The 22,764-nt window shown below is 42.0% G+C and overlaps 1 protein-coding gene across 1 annotated transcript in view; it reads right to left on the bottom strand.

The window, feature by feature from the left end:
• LOC126108237 (zinc finger protein 184-like) overlaps positions 1-22,764 on the bottom strand; it is a 96,071-nt gene that overhangs the window by 53,736 nt on the left and 19,571 nt on the right. The window contains exon 3 of the mRNA XM_049913467.1: positions 11,775-11,855. Coding sequence (XP_049769424.1) covers positions 11,775-11,855 — 81 coding nt within the window. The remainder of the gene's footprint in view (positions 1-11,774; positions 11,856-22,764) is intronic.

The raw sequence follows: 22,764 nt of genomic DNA, 5'->3' as shown, positions 1-22,764 counted from the left end.
TTGATTATCGGCTTGATGTCTGCCAAATCACTAAAGGGGCACATATCGAACATTTGTGAATGCCTAAAAAAAACTTTTTGAATTTTTGTATGTGTGTGCAAAGCATTGTGAAAATATCTCAAATAATAAAGTTATTGTAGAGCTGTGAAATCGCTTCAATCATTTGTAATAACCCTGTATGTTTCTATTTACCATTGGCCACCTGTCATCATAACAACTGACAACGAGAATCATAACACATTGCATCTTTTCCTAATGATAAAAATTGTTTATTTAGAAAAGCAGATGATAATTTCAGAGCTGTGACAGTGACTGGATGTTAAATACGTATGGCACGCACTCTGACACGTAGAAACAATAGCATCACTCTAGCAGTATTTTCACTGGCAATATGGTCTATAAGAAATATGCGATACCTGGTATGAATTTCTACATTTTGGCCTGTATGCCAGTATGTATTTAGCATCCAATAGCTGTCGTAGCTCTAAAATCATCTTCTGCCGGATGGCGCATATCGATACAACAATGCTGTTCCCATGGGAACCATTGGCATTGCTTAATGACTATCATTGCTGGTGCAATCTACGCGTTTAGGGTAGATCCCCACAGATGGCTATCCATGTTCAAAAACAATTATGATTAGTTATCTACAGGGTGCGATTTGCAGGGGGGATGGGGGCGGGGGATTTCCCCCTCTCTGCATCAGGCCATCCCCTCCTCTGGTTTTAGTTTATGCATCCCAACCTGGGATGTTTATTTCCCACGCACTGGAGTAAAACTTTACATATAATTTAAATTTATGGAGCTGAACACTGAAACTTTTTAATACAGTCTTACTATTAATATGTTTGCTTATTAATTTTGAAAAAGTGTATCTAGTAGTTATTGTTGTTGTCTTCAGACCAGAGACTGATTTGATGCAGCTCTCCATGCATGTAGTAGTTAAGCATTTCAAAATGTTTAGAACTAAATTATCATTATCATGTTGTCATTGTTGCTTTCGTCTAAGGTGCGTCATCCGTTTACTTGCGAGCTTGCGAGGGAAGTAGTGTGGCAGTCATACCGCAGCAGTCGTACTGCAGAGTTGGGTGAGTTGGGTGCTGAAATTCCCACCCCGGGGCCTGACACAGGGTGGTGACCGGCCCGGAACCTGTGCGAACATTTACCGTTAGGCCACCTTTTGGCAACGGTATGGTGTGAACTAACGCTCCTGGGACGAAAGCACAAAGTAGTGCGATGTGAGTAACGGTACTGGTCAGACGGGATTGGACAGTCTGGCCTCGCTAGCCGTGAACCATGTGGGTGGAGCTTAACACAGACTCCCCAGCATCGCATACTCCAAATTAATTGGTGCCGTTCATTCGTCACCTCGCGTCCGCCAAACACACGGCGATCTTCACACGTTCCCACTTCAGTAGCTTCATTAGTGAGTTGAGTGCGTCCGGGCCTGTAAGAACTATGGAATTTCAGGATGTCATTCAAACAAAGCAAAATTTCTGATTTTTCTTAAGAGAAGTGCATTACCTGATACGTGTACAAACTCTGACAGTCAGGATACTAACAGTGGTGCTAGAAGAGTTAAAATAGACCATGAATGTAAAAAAGAAAATGGTAATGATGGTGCTAATACAGGGGAAGAGACTGAATCTCCGGTGACTGAAAACTGTGACACGTCTCAAGGTAGGAATGGGAGTAACAGTACTCTTGAGATTATAGTACGAAATTGTGTTGCCTTATCACATTTTCAAAACTGGCAAAAGACTAAGCCCTGGCTGTCTGTAAATGGCAAAAACTTAGTAATATGCACAGTGTGTTTACAAGTTCGTGAACTTAAGGTGGAAAGCAGTGAACGTGTGCGTATAGATAACGGGTTTTTAGCTGGTTGGTGTTTCTCCTAATAACACCAAAAAACTAAATGATAAAATCGGGGATCATGCAAAGTGCAAATCACACATGAAGAGCGTAGAAATCATGAGTATAAAAGAAAAGAAAAGTTTAGAAAAATGCGTCACTGAAGTGCAAAGTTGTGGGGAAAGCGGAATCAAGAAAAAGTAATCGCAACTGCTTCGTGCTTCAGATCTGCATATGTAATAGCTAAACAGAAATTATCATTCAAATTGTATCCTGCAGTAATCAAACTACAAAAGCTTAATGGTTTATCAGTTGGTAATATGCTTCATTCTGACCATGCATGCCAAAATATCATTATGTTTGTAGGAGGAGAAGTGAAAAAGAATCTTGCTCACTTCCTTGTAGAATCGGGTACAAACTTTAGTATCATGATGGACGAAAGTACAACGGTTTCCAATAAAACTTGTTTAATAATATATATTGTCTTTTGAGGGAGTTGCTTGCGATTATTTTTTTGACATTGTTGAATTAGAAAGTGGGACAGGAGAATGCATTTTCAGCACACTGTTAGCAGCTCTTGAAAAGTATGGCATTACAAATGATGAACTAAAAAACCACCTTGTAGGTATCGCAACAGATGGTGGCTCAACTACGCTTGCACCTTACAAAGGCATAGCCGCTCTACTGCGTAGTCATTTACATAAGGATTTAACTGTCGTTCATTGTATGAACCACAAAATGAAATTAGCTGTCCACGATGTTATGAATGATGTAGCAGATGTATACCATATACAGGTTTTTTAGATTCCTTATATTCTGTGTTTTCTCGAAGTCCCAAAAATCAGAGACTACTACAAAGTGTTTCACAAGAATTATCCTCGCAGCTATTAAAACTAGGCCGTATTTTTCACGTACATTGGGTTGCTTCCTCATTTAATGCTGTTCGAGCTTTTCTTGAGAGTCACAGTTCCTTTGTCCATGAATAGTGAGTTTCAGCATTAACACCTATTTATAAATAACTGTTTAACCATGGGTAACGCCACGGTCCAAGCTAGTAACATATATAATTATACTAACCCCCTAAGACATCCCCCCCCCCCCCCCCTACTGGTAAAAGCACAAATCACACACTGGTTATCTAACAATGGAAGATTCAGGATGGAATGTAACAACGGGGAGGAAAGCAGTTACTCATCGTATGGCAGAGATGCTGAGTCACAGATAGGCACAACAAAAAGGCTCTCACAAAGCTTTCAGCCACTGGTCTTCATCATCAACACACACACACACACACACACACACACACACACACACACACACAAAACTGCAGTCTCAGGCAACTAAAACCACGCTGTGAGCAGCAGCACCAGTGCATGATGGGAGTGGTGACTGGGTGGGGGTAAGGAGGAGGCTGGGGCGGGGAGGGGGAGGGACAGTATGGTGGGGGTGTAGGACAGTGAAATGCTGCAGGTCAGACAGAGGGCAGGGGAGAGGTGAGGAGGGGGGAGGATTAGTGGAAAATGAGAGAAATAAATAGACTGGGTCTGGTGATGGAATGACAGCTATGAAGTGCTGGAATGGGAACAGGGAAGGGACTGGATGTGTGAGGACAGTGTGTAAGGGGTCCGTAGGCCCTTACTATAACTTTGCACTCAGCACAGGTCGATAGGACGAACAGTCGATTGTGACGTGTTGAGAGAGCGAGTGTCGAGATGCGCCAGTGTGGTTGGCGGGTGTAGTGTGTGTGTGAAGGCCTTTGTTGAAATACAGGGCTTTAACGGAGAAGGGTGTCGCTATCGCCGTGGTTAGACCCCTATGTAATAGATTAATACCGGGAAAGTGAAGAAGTATCATTACGAAAGTGATCAGTGACATTACTAGTGCCGATATTTGGTTTTGCGTCTACCGCGCTGGCCTAACCTTGGATTGCAGTGTTGGATGCAGTGATGGATGATAATGGAAAATCAAGAAAGCCTGTGCTGAGATTAGCCATAATTACACTCCTGGAAATTGAAATAAGAACACCGTGAATTCATTGTCCCAGGAAGGGGAAACTTTATTGACACATTCCTGGGGTCAGATACATCACATGATCACACTGACAGAACCACAGGCACATAGACACAGGCAACAGAGCATGCACAATGTCGGCACTAGTACAGTGTATATCCACCTTTCGCAGCAATGCAGGCTGCTATTCTCCCATGGAGACGATCGTAGAGATGCTGGATGTAGTCCTGTGGAACGGCTTGCCATGCCATTTCCACCTGGCGCCTCAGTTGGACCAGCGTTCGTGCTGGACGTGCAGACCGCGTGAGACGACGCTTCATCCAGTCCCAAACATGCTCAATGGGGGACAGATCCGGAGATCTTGCTGGCCAGGGTAGTTGACTTACACCTTCTAGAGCACGTTGGGTGGCACGGGATACATGCGGACGTGCATTGTCCTGTTGGAACAGCAAGTTCCCTTGCCAGTCTAGGAATGGTAGGACGATGGGTTCGATGACGGTTTGGATGTACCGTGCACTATTCAGTGTCCCCTCGACGATCACCAGTGGTGTACGGCCAGTGTAGGAGATCGCTCCCCACACCACGATGCCGGGTGTTGGCCCTGTGTGCCTCGGTCGTATGCAGTCCTGATTGTGGCGCTCACCTGCACGGCGCCAAACATGCATACGACCATCATTGGCACCAAGGCAGAAGCGACCCTCATCGCTGAAGACGACACGTCTCCATTCGTCCCTCCATTCACGCCTGTCGCGACACCACTGGAGGCGGGCTGCACGATGTTGGGGCGTGAGCGGAAGACGGCCTAACGGTGTGCGGGACCGTAGCCCAGCTTCATGGAGACGGTTGCGAATGGTCCTCGCCGATACCCCAGGAGCAACAGTGTCCCTAATTTGCTGGGAAGTGGCGGTGCGGTCCCCTACGGCACTGCGTAGGATCCTACGGTCTTGGCGTGCATCCGTGCATCGCTGCGGTCCGGTCCCAGGTCGACGGGCACGTGCACCTTCCGCCGACCACTGGCGACAACATCGATGTACTGTGGAGACCTCACGCCCCACGTGTTGAGCAATTCGGCGGTACGTCCACCCGGCCTCCCGCATGCCCACTATATACCCTCACTCAAAGTCCGTCAACTGCACATACGGTTCACGTCCACGCTGTCGCGGCATTCTACCAGTGTTAAAGACTGCGATGGAGCTCCGTATACCACGGCAAACTGGCTGACTCTGACGGCGGCAGTGCACAAATGCTGCGCAGCTAGCGCCATTCGACGGCCGACACCGCGGTTCCTGGTGTGTCCGCTGTGCCGTGCGTGTGATCATTGCTTGTACAGCCCTCTCGCAGTGTCCGGAGCAAGTATGGTGGGTCTGACACACCGGTGTCAATGTGTTCTTTTTTCCATTTCCAGGAGTGTAGATATGTATGACAAAGGCAGTGGCTGTCTTTTTTTTTGTGTTTTGAGAAGAATATAAGTTCGTAATTAGTAAAACTGTGTTGGTGTTCCTTTACCAGACATTCAGTATTATAGTATTGAACAGGACGAACTGGAAAGTAACAACTTCCGTAGCAGTCAATTCCGATTACCAGCCCCATTAGGTTCACCGTCTTGTTAATAATAAATATTGGGCTGCTATTCGATCAGATCAGGTCGGGATAAAAAACGGAGATGTTACAAGTGACAGTCACCACCACACTCAGTCTTTTTATTTCTCTCCTCCTCTGCTGCTCACCCCGCTCACCACCTCTCCCCTGCCGCACTTCACAGTGCGCCACCCCCACCATACTATCCCTACCCCTCCCTGCACGCACATACCAAAATATATACAATTGGCGCGCACCTAGCGGCGTCAGGCAGAGACATTCCCTACTTTCTGAATAGCCCTCGTAAATATAATTAATGTTGAGTAATGAAATGTCAAGAATACATTTGTCTAGGTAACACACTGAATAGATTAATATTGTAAGCTCAAAGGTTAGTGTAAGTGCATGATAAGCCATTGCAAATGTGAAATGCTGGTACATTAATAACTGGTATAGCTGCCAAAATGTTGAATGCAAGCATGCAAATGTGATGCATTGCGTTCTACAGCTGCAGGATGTCAATTTGTGGAATTGAGTTCCATGACTGTTGCACTTGGTTCGGTCAATATAGGGACAGTTCTTGCTGTTTGTGGATGACACTGAAGTTGTCGTCTGATTATGTCCCGTATGTGGTCGACTGGAGGCAGATCTGGTGATCGAGCATCCCGAGGCAGCAAGTCGACACTCCGCAGAGCATGTTGGGTTACAACAGCGGTATGAGGGCGAGCGTTATCCTCTTGGAAAAGACCCCCTCGAATGCTTGGAATACTGTTCATGGATGGCAGCGCATCAAGTCGTATCATCAGATTGACATAGAAATCTGGAGTACTGTATTTACTCGAATCTAAGCTGCACTCAAATCTAAGCTGCACCTGAAAAATGACACTCACAAACAAGGAACAAAAAAATTCTCGAATCTAAGCGGCACCTGAAATTTGAAACTCGAAATTCAAGGGGGGAGAAAAGTTTTAGGCCGCACCTCCAAATCGAAACAAAGTTGGTACATTGTAATATGAGACACAATTTAGGTCGAATGAATGACGATACAGCTACAGTAGTTTGGTTCGAGTCGTAAGCTTAGCAGTTAAGCTTCACCAGGTAGCCATTGCTATGCGTCAGGCGCTCCGTCCGTATTTATATGGGTATCCTTTCTTTTTTACGTGCTTCGTCTGGTTTGAATTGATTGCTTATTTTTCTTTGATCTGGTAAGTGCCATTCTCTTTCTTATAGATGTTTCTGTCACTCTAAGCTGAAAATGCATTACTGTACTGTGTCATGCATTGTTTGTCGCATTCTGATGATGAGTGTTTACGACCTGTCGCCGCTTGCGGCATAGCTTGCATTTGTGCATGCTACCGCTGCTTACAATTTAAAAAAAAAAGGAGGGGAATCGTCTCATTAGCAAAAGAATGGCAAGAGACTGCTATTTGTTGTTACTTACACTGCTGCTTTCTTTGATAATGATCAACAAGAACCAAATAATAGACTGTGTATAATAGAAGATGTTGTGAACAAGAGTGTAGAGAAAATTTTGCACAGAAATTAGAGTCATCTTAGATTTTAAAATCTAGTCAATTATCGTGCTTCATTTCTGACTGTATCACTATTAGGCACAAGAATAATACGAATATAAACATGACACCATATGTATATTCTTTCGCGTTTGCTGTTGTCTCACACTATTTTCGTAGTGTATTAGGCTGACAGGATTTAAATGAGGTAGCAGCAAACATGAAAGAATACGTGGCAAAATGTTTATATCCATATTATTCTTATGGTGAAGAGAATACTGCATGTGATTCACAATTCATAAAAGTTCCTATTAGCAACCATCTCTTCTCGCGGGTAGGAAAAAAATCAGAATGTAGAGTTGGCAATATTGACTAACATCCCAAACAGTCTTACCAGTCGGATTTTCATGCTGCTACATTCGAAGATGAACAATATGGAATTTGTATTTACTTTGTTGGATAATGTATGAAAATGCAGTGGTCGAAACTCGGGGCAGAGAAAAAAAAGCTCGTCTTCCACCTTTTTTTTTAATTTATTTACTGATGCAGAGGTTTTGGCACCAATATTTATCTTCGTGCCTGCAAAGCATGCCTTTGTAGCGCTACATATATTCGACAGCAGAAGTTAGTTGTGGCGGCACCTACTAACATTTTTCAGAACTTCCGCTTACTTTGCACTCGATTCTAAGCTGCAGGCGGTTTTTTGGATTACAAAAACCGGAAAAATAGTGCGGCTTAGGTTCGAGTAAATACGGCAGGCGTGTGAGGGGTCTGAGGGGCAACCAGGAGAGTACCTGTCGTCGTACGAAATCACACCCCAGACGATAATTCCAGCTGTAGGTCCAGTCGGTCTAGCACACGGATAAGTTGGCTGCAGGCCTTCAACTGGACTCCTAACCAACAGACGACCATCACTGACATCGAGGCAGAATCAGCATTCATCAGAAAACACAACAGACCTCCACCCTGCCCTCCAGTGAGCTCTCGCTTGACACCACGGAGGTCACATACGGCGGTGGTTTGGGGTCAGTGGAACACACGCAACAGGATGTCTCGCTTGTAGCTGTCGGGGATAACTGATTTGTGACAGTTCAATGTGTCACTGTGGTGCCAACTGCTGCTCCAATTGCTGCTGCAAATGCAGTACGATGTGTCAGAGCCGTACCCTGAACACAAAGGTTCTCAGTGGTAGTGGCACGTGGCCGTCCAGAGCCCTGTCTTCTTGCGACTGTACATTCTCGTGACCACAACTGCAAGCAATCACGTACAGCTGCTACTTTGCTGCCATGTCTTTTTCAAGTATCACAGAAAGAACGTTCAGCTTCTCGTAGTCCTATTACACGACCTCGTTCAAACTCGGTGGAGTGTTGATAATGATACGTTTGTCAGCTTAAAGGCATTCTCGACTAACATCAACTCACCACATCCGATCTCGAAGGTAATTAACACTCACAATCTAAAGCAAATCTGATCTGCATATTTACTGTGCTGCTACTAGTTCTACTTTTATTTGACTGGTATGAAATCTGAAGAGACATTATCATTCACATGTAGAAACACACCTACCAAGTTTTGTTTGTCACACAGCTCCTTCTTCGTGTTGCAGTTTTTCTTTTCCATCAGTGCATTTCAGTCAGAAATGTACAGTACACAATAGTCCAAAAAGAATATGGACGAGCTGGCATCGTGCACGTGGATGGAAGTCACACACATGTTGCTCTCGAGCTAAGGTCGCTAACGCGTGCTCGTTTCGTGATGCCCCCTCGGAAATAGCCGATTGCACTCCCGGCGAGGAAAGAATGTTTCCTACACAATAAATACTAGCACAAGAAGCACTGTAGAGCCAGCTTCCACTACTGACTTGCCCTCAATACTAAAAGGATTTGTTCATTTACTATTGTCCGATTAAATTTACTTGATAGTTGACACTTCACGTGTCGGAGCTCATTTCCTCCAATCAGAGCACTCGACGTCCTGCCCAAACTATTCACCACAGCCAGACTGGTACAACAATTGGTCAGCTAGCTTCCAATTCCTGGACCGACATTTTTTCTTGATATGTCTGGATCCCAATTCGTGGCTCTGTCACTTTTATTTCTTATTTCATCACACATGATAACCACAGCAAAACACACACAGACAAAAATAACAATCCTAATACACGTTTCATACACAACACTAACCAAACGCTACTGGATCCTTCCACACAAGACGTCATTCAGCGTCATTTATACAGTTATTAGAATCAATGAGATTTATTTACATTAGATAGGCTTCACATGGCATTATATGAAGCCAAATTTTTTGAATGTTGCAATTTCAACAATGTCGCAACTGGGTCACCAAAGTCATAATTATAATTGCCTATTTAAGTACTTTGGCACTGTGTAATGCCCAGTGGATCAACATGTCATGTAGAGGTCACGGATTTGAATCTCGTCAAATGTAATGTAACTTTTTTAAAATTCTAAATCTAGCCTAAAGTGTGATAATTATTTTTATTCAATTAATTGGTTTAAATGCATTTTTTTAAATTTCTAATTCTTTGACATGTCATTTTCACCATCGTATTGATTTTATTTGCTCTTATTATTCCTCCTATCATTGGTTCAAATGGCTCTGAGCACTATGGGACTTAACATCTGAGGTCCTCAGTCTCCTAGAACTTAGAACTACTTAAACCTAACTAACCTAAGGACATCACACACATCCATGCCCGAGGCAGGATTCGAACCTGTGACTGTAGCGGTCGTGCGGTTCTGGACTGCAGCACCTAGAACTACACGGCCACACCGGCCGGCCCTCCTATAATTCTTCTTTTGTTTGGTACCTGCCTGCGTCGCCTATAATATGCAACCAAGTGCCATCCAGGACTGCTCTCCAGTTGGTAACATGGCAGTCCATGTAACTAGCGTGAGGATAGTTTTGGGTAACCAATGATAGTGAGAAATTACAGTTTGCTTTTAGTGCTGAAACTGAATTACTTCATTCAGGAGGACGACGGTTCAATCCCGCGTCTGGCCACCCTGATTTAGGGTTTCCGTGATTTCCCTAAATGGCTCCAGGCAAATGCCAGGATGGTTCCTCTGAAAGGGCACTGCTGCTCCAATTGCTGCTGCAAATGCAGTACGACGTGTCAGAGCCATACCCTGAACACAAAGGTTCTCAGTGGTAGTGGCACGTGGCCCTAATCCGATGAGACTGATGACCTCGCTGTTTGGTCTCTTCCCCAAACAACCCAACCCAATGGAACTACTACTCTATTGAGTTAGCTCATAGAAGTTAGCTTTTAACCTCTGTGAAGAAAGGAATTGTGATTTTTGTTCTGCCACAGATTGTTGACTGCCATTTTCTCTGATAAAAACTGCAGATCATGAGGTTATGGTTAGCTTAGGACACAAGTTTAAATTCAGGGCTACAAAACACGTCATCTGTCACAGTTCAATCATTGCTCGCTTAAAATCAGCCAGTGACACTGCATCTCGCATTTCCGAGATAACTCATGGCGATCACATCCAACATTGCTCTGTGTTATACATTAACAGCATTTGGGAAGTGACCCGCTATATGTGCATATTATCTATAACTGAGTGGTACCGGCAAATAAAATATGTCAACTATCAAATAATTTTAATTGGACTATAGTACAATGGCAACTAAGCTTTCAATTAACACCCCCCCCCCCCCCCCCCACACACACACAAAACAAAACCAAACTGGAAGCTTGAAAACAAGAAGGCAAAAACAAAGCAAACATGTAGCAACAAAAAAGTGTCTGTATCTAACAAATTGAAACATATTGATCATATGCATATATGAACACTTCTGTTTCTGTTTTAGTCCTCTATCCATTTCCCATAGTTTTGCACATATTAGTTAACACCGTATATACTCTGCTCAAATTTTGGCCCCTATATTCAAAACATTTTAACAAATTATATACATAATGGCACATACTGTTCTTCAAGTTTTATGTGGTGTAATGTTGTCTGCAATAGAGCTGGTACTTCTGCTACATTTGTCATCAGCAGCTAATGAGGATTTCTCTACAGCAAGGTCTATATGTCCAGGTTACTTTGGAATTGGTTAATTTCATGTTATCTTACTGCAAAAATTTAAATGTTAAGTTACTGCTGTCAACATTAGTTGGTCTATTATGTTTTAACATTTATTTGTTAGAGTATTGTACTTGTTTCTGAAAATTTTCTTCTTATTGAGTGTGAGGACATGTTACTTGTGATGAGCTTTGTTAATTGGTGTGTGTGTGTGTGTGTGTGTGTGTGTGTGGTTTCCACCGTGATACAACTCCGTAAAACTGTGTTCCAAACACAGACTGCATCACTACTGTTTTCAATATATTCCACTGGTTCTGCTATACAGAATTCCAGATGGGAATTTCACTCCATTTTGATGAACCCACAGCTGACGGTGAAATTTAACTGAAACAAAGTAGAACCCCACTCCAAAACATATTTGTTGACAGTAAACATGCACAAAATCTGAAAAGATGAACAGACAAAGCTTTACTCTACAGCTGAATGCAGAGTGGGTCTGTGTAACATGTAGGTTAGAGGAAAATACGGCTGAAATGGATAAGGAGGTGGAGAGAGATTTGGTGTCAGGTATGGGCACAGACGAGATGCAGGACATATGCGATCTGGTTTCACAGTTGTGAAACAATAGTAGGTGTTTGATATGTGAGAGAAATTATTCATTGACACCAAACACTCTGAAAAGGCTTGATTAAAAGGAGTGCATGAAAATCACGTCACCTTCTTTTTCTTTCTTCACCACAAAGTGTAAACAGAAAATGTGGTGAAATACCTGAGTTTCTGTCATTTCCGGGACCGGAAATGTATCTGCACTTTGGTCCTGTTCTGGTGCAGTTGTGAAGCTTTCAGGTCCCTGCAAAAGACAATATTTTGCTGTAAAGAAGCACAAAAAGAAAGATGATGATGATGTTGATGTTTGGTTTGTGGGGCGCTCAACAGCGCGGTTATCAGCGCCCGTACAATTTCCCAACCTTTGCGCAGTCCAATTTCGCCACTTTCCTGGATGATGATGAAATGATGAGGACAACACAAACACCCAGTCATCTCGAGGCAGGTAAAAATCCCTGACCCCGCCGGGGAAAAAAAAAAGAAAGAAATCTCACCCTAAAAACTGCAAAAATTAATGTAGTCTGTAAACTGACTCGAGTTCTGGCGAAGAGCAGTAATGCTATTGAAAAATATACGAGGTCTTTTTTTTTAAACATAAACATTTCTGGAACAGTGATCAAAAATTTTTTAAATTTTTCTTTTTAAAATTCAGTCTTGATCACACCATGTATGTTACAAGAACATAGTTGACCAATTTCGGTCATATCACATGACCATCATCAGACCTGTAATTTAATTTAGAAAGTAATAGAAACCTTACTAGACTGGTCTGTCTAAAAAGTATCCGACCTTTGATTTTCCCACACAAAATAGAGACAATAGCGCGGTGCCACTGTACACAGTAAAGAAAGAGACCTTTATGTGAATGCGTGAACTTTGTCCCCACCTTCCAGCATGTCAGTCACTGCCTCTCTGTCGCAGAATGAGGTCCTACACAACGTGTTCGACAGATTACCGATTCTCTCGATTGAATGTGTTGAACAAATATACTGCATCAAATTTTGTCAAAAGCTTGGTGTTTCTCAAAGCTAAACAATTTGTAAGATTTAGCAAGTGTTTGGAGAAGATGCGATGGGTGTAACACAAATTAAGGAGTGGTTCAACTGATTCAATAATGGCCGCTTATCAGCAGAGTGTCACCAGCATTCTGGCAGGCCCTAAACTGCTCAGAGTGCAGCTGTTGTTGACAGTGTGCAAAATTTGTTGATTGCAGATCATCGTTTGACCATGCGAGAGCTTGCCCAAGAGGTTGGAGTGAGTAAAGATTCTGCACAAGCAATTTTGCGTGATGATTTGAACATGCACTGAGTGGCTGCGAAATTCGTGCCCAAGTTGTTGTCACAGGAACAAAAAGACCTCCGTTTTGATGTTTGATAACTGGAGACGAGTCATGGGTGTACAGGTACGAGCCAGAAACAAAAAGACAGTCATCGCAATGGAAGCATCCCGAGTCCCCAAGTCCAAAGAAAGTGCAACAAGTGCGAAGCAAAATCAAGGTGATGCTGACTGTTTTCTTTGATGTCCGTGGAATTGTGCATCACGAATACACACCGGAAGGACAAACAGTGACAAAGGAGTACTATCAAAATGTTCTCCGGCTACTCCGCGACACTTGATTCAAAATTTCTTGGCCAAACATGGAATTACTGCTGTTCGCCAACCTCCCTACTCTACAGACACGTCCCCTTGGGACTTCAGGTTGTTTCCAAAATTGAAGACGCCACTGAAAGGATCCCGATTTGAGAGTAGAGAAGAGATAATGCGGAACACGACGACAGAGCTGAACACCATTCCAAAAGAAGACTTCCAGAGGTGTTTCCGGCAGTCCCAACCCTGCGGCCGTGCCCTTTTGAAGGGACCATCTCAGCATTTGTCTGGTTGCTTGGGCAATTCAGGGAAAATCTAAATCTAAATCACGGAAAATCGAAATGTGGATGGTCGGACATGGGTTAGAACCATCATCTCCCAAATGCGAGTCCAGTGTGGTAACCACACCACCAGGACATTAAACTGTATGATCTGAGTCTACTGAACTACAATAACTGCATTTCAGCCAGTGCTTTCACAAATACAATTTTTTAATTACAAGGTTAAAATTTTGTGTACTTTTTTGTATGTTAGCCTAAATAATTTTAATGATACATATTATGTTCTTCTTTTAGTTCAGTAGACTCAGGATATGTATGTTATTACTTCCTGAAAATTTCGATACTCTACTCCAAGTGATTTCTGAGATTTAGGGAAAAATGCAACATAAATTTTCAGGAACAGCTTCTAAGATTTCAACAGACTGCAACTCACTTAATATATGATTATTTTTTTATTTTTAGTCAGTCAGTCAGTCAGTCAGTAGCATCCTGCACCATACTGTATAACATCCTCTTGATCTTTTTCCAAGTTTTTTCTTCTTTCTGGACCGTAATGGCCAACTGCGCTGCATACTCTGCTTTATCAGTGCAAACCTTGTCCATCCATTAAAGTTCTCTGATGCAGTTTGCTGAAGGATTAATTCCCATATGCTGTGCCACTTTCACTCTACCATTGTTGCCATAATTAAAAGCAATAACAGCATCACTGGCCCCCCACTATAGTGTCTTCATTCCAACACAAATATTTTTGGTAAGCAAGTCCGTGTAAGACTTTGAACGACTCAATGGGGTTTTGAGTCTGACCGTGCAGACACTTCTTCAGTAATTCAGGATTTGCCAGGTCTCTGTAAATAGGTTTTATGATATCCATGACTAGTGCTGGGATGGAATGTTTATGGCTGTGTGAACTGTCTGAGTACTTGGCATCGCGGAACTTGCACCATGAATCAGGTCCAGGAGGGCAAAGACGGTGTACTGGTTTTTCACCAGTCGATAGTCTGTGGAAGAAGGTAGTCCATACTGCCTGCTTCATTTTGAACAAATCCTCAGTATTATTGCTAATGCCCATCTCATAATACTGCTGTAGTTCATCAATCATTTTGTCTGTCAACCTGCTTCTTGTGGTTTTACCATCGACATACAACACGTGTTTATACTATGAAACAATATGATACTGTTTTTGAGAGTGCTACCAATACAAACACATAATTTAACATTCATAACACAGTGATACACAGTATTCTATATAAAAAATTACCAGTTTTATGAGATCTTGAAGTAATGCACGTAAAAATTTTAACATTTTCAACCAGTGTAGATTACATTCAATAAAATAAAATAAAATAAAATGCTTCCCATGTGAGGTGATATGTATATCACTTTATTCGGAAAATTGCAAATTTTATAACGAGATAAAAATCCGAAAATCTGAAAAAAAAAATTCCCATTCCAACTCCCCTTAATGGTGCATTCTGATGTGCTGTTATCAGGTCCTGAGGAGGGGGAGTGGACTACTGAATAAAAAAAATACAGTGTTATTTAATAAAGATGTACTGCCATTCAAATCTCCATAACAAAGATCCATGAAAGGCAGGCACATTGGTTAATGTCCTCCTTGTTAGCTGAACAATACAGGGCTACTACAAATGATTCATTCATTTTCAAAGCTCTTTATTTTCTAAAGTATTACATCAACATTTACATATACATCTCTACTCTCACTGTACCAGTTAGTAGGATTTCTTCCCGTTCCATTCTCGTGTGGAGTGCACAAACAATGATTGTTTCAATGTGTCTGTGCATGCAGTAACTATTCTAATCTTATCATCCCTATGTGAGCGATACGTAGGGGATTGTAGTATATTCTTAGAGTCATCATTTAAAGCCAGTTCTTGAAACTTTGTCTGCAGACTTTCTTGGGATAGTTTATGTCTACCTTCAACAGTCTGTGAGTTCAGTTTCTTCAGTATCTCTGCAACACTCTCCCATGGATCAAACAAACCTGCAACCATTTGTGCTGCCCTTATCTGTATACGTTCAATATCCATCATTAGACCTAGTTGGTACGGGTCCCACTCACTTGAGAAATATTCTAAAACCGGTCACGTGAGTGATTTGTAAGCAATCTCCTTTGTAAACTGATTGCCCTACCTCGAAATTGTACTAATGAACTAAAGTCTACCACCTGCATTCCCTACGACTGCACTGATGTGATCATTGCATTTCATACCTCTCCAAAGTGTTACACCCAGGTATTTGTACGAGTTGGCTGATTCCAATAGTGACTCACTGATATTATAGTCATAGGATACTAATACTTGTTTTGTAAATAAAACTACATTTCCTGCTACCACTTCACTTCATATATTTATCCCATACACGTTTCGCCTTTTTCTTATTCTAAGGCATCATCAGTGGGATCTATAATGATACAATTTTGTTAGTTTTAGATTATTAAACAGTTCACATCGTGATTTTTTTAATGTAGAAAAGTAATTACTTACAATTTTCTGATCTGCTTTTCCTCACATCTGGCATGGAGGTCGCATATTACTGACATATAAGCACCACTTTGCATTCTGACCACCTTCACACTGTTCACCCTGTTTCTCCTTGTTTTTTGTGGTGTACTATTGTTCTTTTGCCACTCAATGTAACTATTTCATCAGACACTGGTTTTTCAAAACGTAAATATTGCAGCTCCATTGCGCATTTCCTCCTCTTTGGCATGTTTACCTACTTGTTGCCAACCTAACAAGTACATGTTCAAGACTAACTTCTGTTCATGACGTTTACACAGAGTGTGTGTGTGTGTGTGTGTGTGTGTGTGTGTGTGTGAGAGAGAGACAGCAGAGAGAGAGAGAGAGAGAGAGAGAGAGAGAGATGAGAGAGAGAGAGAGAGAGAGAGAGAGAGAGAGAGGGGGGGGGGCGAGAGAGAGAGAGAGAGAGAGAGAGAGAGAGAGAGAGAGAGAGAGAGAGGCGAAAGAACAATAGTACACCACAAAAACAAGAAGGAACATGGTGTACAGTGTGAAGAAGGTCAGAACGCAAAGTGGTGCTTATATGTCAGTAATATGCGACCTCCAGACCAGATGTGAGGAAACGCAGATCAGAAAATTGTACGTAATTACTTTTTTACATAAAAAAAAACCAAAACGTGAACTGTTTAATAGTCTAAAACTAACAAAATTGCATAGTTATAAATCCCATTGATGATGCCTTAGAACAAGAAAAAGGCGAAACGTGTGTGGGATAGGTAAATTAAGTGGCAGCAGGAAAGGCAGTTTTATTTACAAAACAAGTATTTAAACAAGTATTTATATGCTTGCTGCGGAGCGGAGGATGGCCACACAAACAAGTTTGTTATACGATACTAAGTTTTTTCGTTTTGTGAAGTGCACCATTTTTCATTTCTGAACATGTAAAACAAGTTGCTGATTCCAACAGTGACTCACTGATATTATAGTCATAGGATATTACGTTTCTTCGTTTTGTGACGTGCACAATTTTACATTTCTGAACATGTAAAGCAAGTTGGTAATCTTTGCACCACTTTGAAATCTTATCAAGATCTGACTGAATATTTTTGCAGCTATATATAGTACTTCATTGTAGATAACTGCATCATCACCTGCAAAAAGCCTGAGGTCACTATTAATATTGTCTGCAGGGTTATTAATACACAACATGAACAACAAGCGTCCCAACATACTTCCCTGGGGCACACCCAATGTTACATCTACATCTGATCATGATTCTCCATCCAAGATAACATTCTCCATCCTCCCTACAAAAACAACAACAACAACTCAATCCAGTGACAAATTTCACTTCATACCCCATACGCACGAGAGCACCTGTGGTCTAGTGGTAGCATCTTTGATTAGTAATCAAAACGTCCGGAGTCCCAGATTCGAACCCCACCACTGCCTAAATTTTGATTAACAATAAGCTCTGGGGCCTGAATACTTCTGGCATAAGAAGTAACCCTCATTCTGCCAATGGCCTTTCAAAGAGGGCGGAGGTGTGGACAGAGGTTCAGGCAATTTCTTGCCCTTGGGGTGTGAAGCTGCCACTAAAAGGAGGAAGAATGAGCAATGATCAATGAATGGTGTGAGGATGCAGGAGGCAACAGAAACCACAGCATTAAAGACAAATAATGTGTATCCACAGGGCATATGGGCAGTAATAGAAAAAGTATAATAATGATCTCTCTACTGGCAAAAGATTCCAGAATAGTCCCTCGTGCAGATCTCTGGGAGGGGACTGGCAGGGGGGATGTGACCATGAGAAGAAGACTGAATAACCAACAAGTCGTGGCATGGAACGTAAGAAGCCTGAATGTAGTAGGGAAGATAGAAAATCTGAAAAGGGAAATACAAGTGCTCAATCTAGATACAGTAAGGGCCAGTGAAGTGAAATGGAAAGAAGACAAGGATTTCTGTCATATGAGTACAGGGTAATATCAACAGCAGAAGAAAATAGTATAACAGGAGTAGGATTCATTATGAATAGGAAGGTAGGGTAAGAGATCATTACTGTGAACATTTCAGTGATAGAGTTGTTCTTATCAGAATCTACAACAAAGCAACACAGACTATGATAGTTCAGGTATACATGCTGATGTCACAAGCTGAAGATGAAGAGGAAGAGAAAGTACATGAGGATACTGAACAGATAATGCAGTACGTAAAGGGAGATGAAAATCTAATAGTCATCGGGGACTGGAATGCAGTTGTAGGGGAACAAGTCAAAAAAGCATTTATACAAGACTATGGGCTTTGTACAAGCAATGAGAGAGGAGAAAGACTAATTGAGTTATGTAGTAAATTTCAGTTAGTAACAGCGAATACTCTGTTCGAGAATCACAAGAGAAGGAGGTATACTTGGAAAGGCCAGGTGACATGGGACGATTTCAGTTAGATTACATCATGGTCAGACAGAGATTCCGAAATCAGATACTGGATTTTGAGGCATACCCAGGAGCATACATAGATTCAGATCACAATTTAGTAGTGATGAAGAGTAGGCAAAAGTTTAAGAGGTTAGACACAAACAATCAATAAGCAAAGAAGTGGGATACAGAAATACTACAGAATGACAAGTTATGCTTTAAGTTCTCTAAGGCTAAAAAATCATTGGGGGAAGTGGCAACAGAATGACTATTCATGTTGGTGTATAGAACGTGTAAGTCTGGCAACATACCATCTGTTGTTGTTGTTGTTGTTGTTGTGGTCTTCAGTCCTGAGACTGGTTGGTGCAGCTCTCCATGCCGACATACCATCTGCCTTTCGAAATAATATCATCCACATAGTTCCGAAGACTGTAAAAGCTGACAAGTGTGAGAATTATTGCACAATCAGCTTAACAGCTCATGCACCCAAGCTGCTGACGAGAATAATCTACAGAAGAATGGAAAAGATAATTGATGGTGTGTTAGATGATGATCAGTTTGGTTTTAGGAAACATAAAGCAGCAGAGAGGCAATCCCAACATTGCGAATTGAAGGAAGGCTAAAGAAAACTCAAGACACATTCATAGGATTTGTCGACCTGGAAAAAGCATTCGACAATGTCAAATGGTGCAAGATGTTTGAAATTCTGAGGAAAATTGGTGTACGCTATAGGAAGAGACAGGCAATATACAATATTTACAAGAGCCAAGAGGGAATAGTAAGTGTGAACAACCAGGAATGAAGTGCTTGGATTAAAAAGGGTGTAAGACAGAGATGTAATCTTTCACCTCTACTGTTGAGTCTATACATCGAAGAAGCAATAATGGAATAAAAGGAAGATTCAGAAGGGGTCTTGGGTGTATGATTCGCTGATGACATTGCTGTCCTCAGTGAAGGTGAAGAAGAATTACATGATCTGCTGAATGGAATGAACAGTCTAATGAGTACAGAATATGGATTGAGAGTAAATCGAAGAAAGATGAAAGTAATGAGAAGTAGTGAAATGAAAAACAGTGAGAAACTTAAGACCAGGATTGATGGTCACAAAGTAGATGAAGTTAAGGAATTCTACTACCTAGGCAGCAAAATAACTAAATGATGGATAGAGCAAGGAGCACATCAAAAGCGTTACGGAGATGATAGATAAACTGCAGTGCAAGACTCTGCAGGAGAGACACTCAGTAGCTCGGTACGGGCTTTTGTTAAAGTTTCGAGAACATACCTTCACCGAAGAGTCAAGCAGTTTATTGCTCCCTCCTACGTATATCTCGCGAGGAGACCATGAGGATAAAATCAGAGAGATTAGAGCCCACACAGAAGCATACCGACAATCCTTCTTTCCACGAACAATGCGAGACTGGAATAGAAGGGAGAACCGATAGAGATACTTTATTTTACAATTTCCATTCCCCACTTTGGCCCATATAAACAGATACTCATCTGCATTTAACTTCTTCTTTCTTCTGGTACTCAACACAAATGGCATAGATGGAACAAGCGTACCATATGGAACTTTAGACAGCAATCCTGTTGTCTCAGCTATACTCCATGGTTTCCAGGCCAAAATGTTAGCATCTGGAAATGCTTCAAGGCCACCATAATCACAATGATTGCCCCACACTACAGCAAGTGTAAGCCATGTACTACCTCCAAACACAGCCTGTACATCACATGTGAAGTTCAGGCGGAGTCCTCGAAACACATTTGGACCTCCAATTAATTGTTGCTTGTTAAACTGTCCAGCCAAGTCAATATCAATAGCCTTCAAAGCACGATACACAGGAACGCTGCGCCGCGAGCGACGTCGGCATGCACGTCGCCGAGGCATTGCTGTGGCATGTTAACACAGGTTAACCCTCCGCCACACACCGTCAGGTGGCTTGCGGAGTATGGATGTAGATGACTAGCACTGGCAAGAACTGCATTCCTGGCCAAGAGAAGTCTACTAGTATCAAACATAGGCCTTAATTTGAGAGAGAAATTTTTGAGAATGTATGTTTAGAGCACAGCATTGTATGGTAGTAAAACGTGGACTGTGGGAAAACCAGAACAGAAGAGAATTGAAGCATTTGAGATGTGGTGCTACACATGAATGTTGAAAATTAGGAGGCCTGATAAGGTAAGAAATGAGGAGGTTTTGAACAGAATCTGATAAGAAAGGAATATATGGAAACCACTGACTAGGAGAAAGGACAGGATGCTAGGACATCTGTTAAGCCACCAGGGAGCAACTTACATGGCACCAGAGGGAGCTACAGAGTGTAAAAGGCGCTGCAGTCTGGAACCGCAAGGCCGCTACGGTCGCAGGTTCGAATCCTGCCTCGGGCATGGGTGTTTGTTATGTCCTTAGGTTAGTTGGGTTTAATTAGTTCTAAGTTCTAGGGGACTAATGACCTCAGCAGTTGAGTCCCATAGTGCTCAGAGCCATTTTTTTAGAGTGTAAAAACTATACAGAAAGACAGAGACTGTAATATATCTAGCTACTGTAAGAGAAGAGGATGGCACAGTAGAGGAATTTGTGATGGGCTGCATCAAACCAGTCAGAAGAATGATGACTCAGAGAGAGAGATGGAGGGGGGGGGGGGGGGGGGGGACGAAGCAGAAGATCATATGATCAAACTTTTGACAATAAGCATAGGTTTGGCATTGAGTCCAGCACTTTTTGGACAACAAGAAACACTGCATCTACCTGACATCCTTGATCCAAAGCTTTCAGTATATCATATGACAAAAGTGCAAGTTGGGTTTCATATGATTGATGTTTCCAGAATCCATGATGGCTGGCATTGAGGAGGTCATTCTGTTCAAAATACCTCATTATCTTTGAGCTCAGAATATGTTTATGACGACTGATGTTTCCAGAATCCACGATGGCTGGCATTGAGGAGGGCATTCTGTTCAAAATGTTTAATAATTCTACAACAAATCGATGTCAAGGATATTGGACAGCAGTTTTGTGAACCGCTTCTACTACCCTTCTTGTATGCAGATGTGGCCTGTGCCTTTCTCCAAGAACTGGGCACGGCGTTTTGTTCGTGGGATCCACGACAGATTATAGGGAGAAGAGGGGCTAACTCAGCTGGAAATTCAGTATAGAATCTGACAGGGATTCCATCAGGGCCTGGAGCTTTGTTCATTTTAATGATTTCAGCTGTTTCTCAACACCACTGACACTAATACTTATTCATTCATCTTTTCCGTGGTCTGAGGATTAATCAGGGCAATTCTCCTGGGTTCTCCTTTTTAAAGGAGCATTTTAAAACAGGTTTAAGCATTTCAGTTTTTGTCTAGCTACCCTCAATTTCAGTTCCTGTCTCATTCAGTAGGGACTGGACACTATCTTTGGTGCCACTCACAATCTTTACACATTCAAATATGACTGATGCATGAACAGAACAACAAAATCATGAAGTCTGCATTTTGCACTCTACAAATCCCAAAGAAAGCAGGTGTTGACAGATGTGAAAATTACCGAACTATCAGTTTAATAAGTCACAGCTGCAAAATACTAACGCGAATTCTTTACAGACGAATCGAAAAACTGGTAGAAGCCGACCTCGGGGAAGATCAGTTTGGATTCCGTAGAAATGTTGGAACACGTGAGGCAATACTGACCTTACGACTTATCTTAGAAGAAAGATTAACAAAAGGCAAACCTACGTTTCTAGCATTTGTAGACTTAGAGAAAGCTTTTGACAATGTTAACTGCAATACTCTCTTTCAAATTCTGAAGGTGGCAGGGGTAAAATACTGGGAGCGAAAGGCCATTTACAGTTTGTACAGAAACCAGATGGCAGTTATAAGAGTCGAGGGGCATGAAAGGGAAGCAGTGGTTGGGAAAGGAGTAAGACAGGGTTGTAGCCTCTCCCCGATGTTATTCAATCTGTATATTGAGCAAGCAGTAAAGGAAACAAAAGAAAAATTCGGAGTAGGTATTAAAATTCATGGAGAAGAAGTAAAAACTTTGAGGTTCGCCGATGACATTGTAATTCTGTCAGAGACAGCAAAGGACTTGGAAGAGCAGTTGAACGGAATGGACAGTATCTTGAAAGGAGGATATAAGATGAACATCAACAAAAGCAAAACGAGGATAATGGAATGTAGTCAAATTAAGTCGGGTGATGCTGAGGGAATTAGATTAGGAAATGAGACACTTAAAGTAGTAAAGGAGTTTTGCTATTTAGGGAGTAAAATAACCGATGATGGTCAAAGTAGAGAGGATATAAAATGTAGACTGGCAATGGCAAGGAAAGCGTTTCTCAAGAAGAGGAATTTGTTAACATCGAGTATAGATTTAAGTGTCAGGAAGTCGTTTCTGAAAGTATTTGTAT

Source organism: Schistocerca cancellata, chromosome 11, assembly GCF_023864275.1.
Source record: "Schistocerca cancellata isolate TAMUIC-IGC-003103 chromosome 11, iqSchCanc2.1, whole genome shotgun sequence".
In the NCBI taxonomy this organism is placed as follows: domain Eukaryota; kingdom Metazoa; phylum Arthropoda; class Insecta; order Orthoptera; family Acrididae; genus Schistocerca; species Schistocerca cancellata.
The sequence above is the reverse complement of the archived record's forward strand: the minus strand, read 5'-3'. Positions and strand labels throughout refer to the sequence as shown.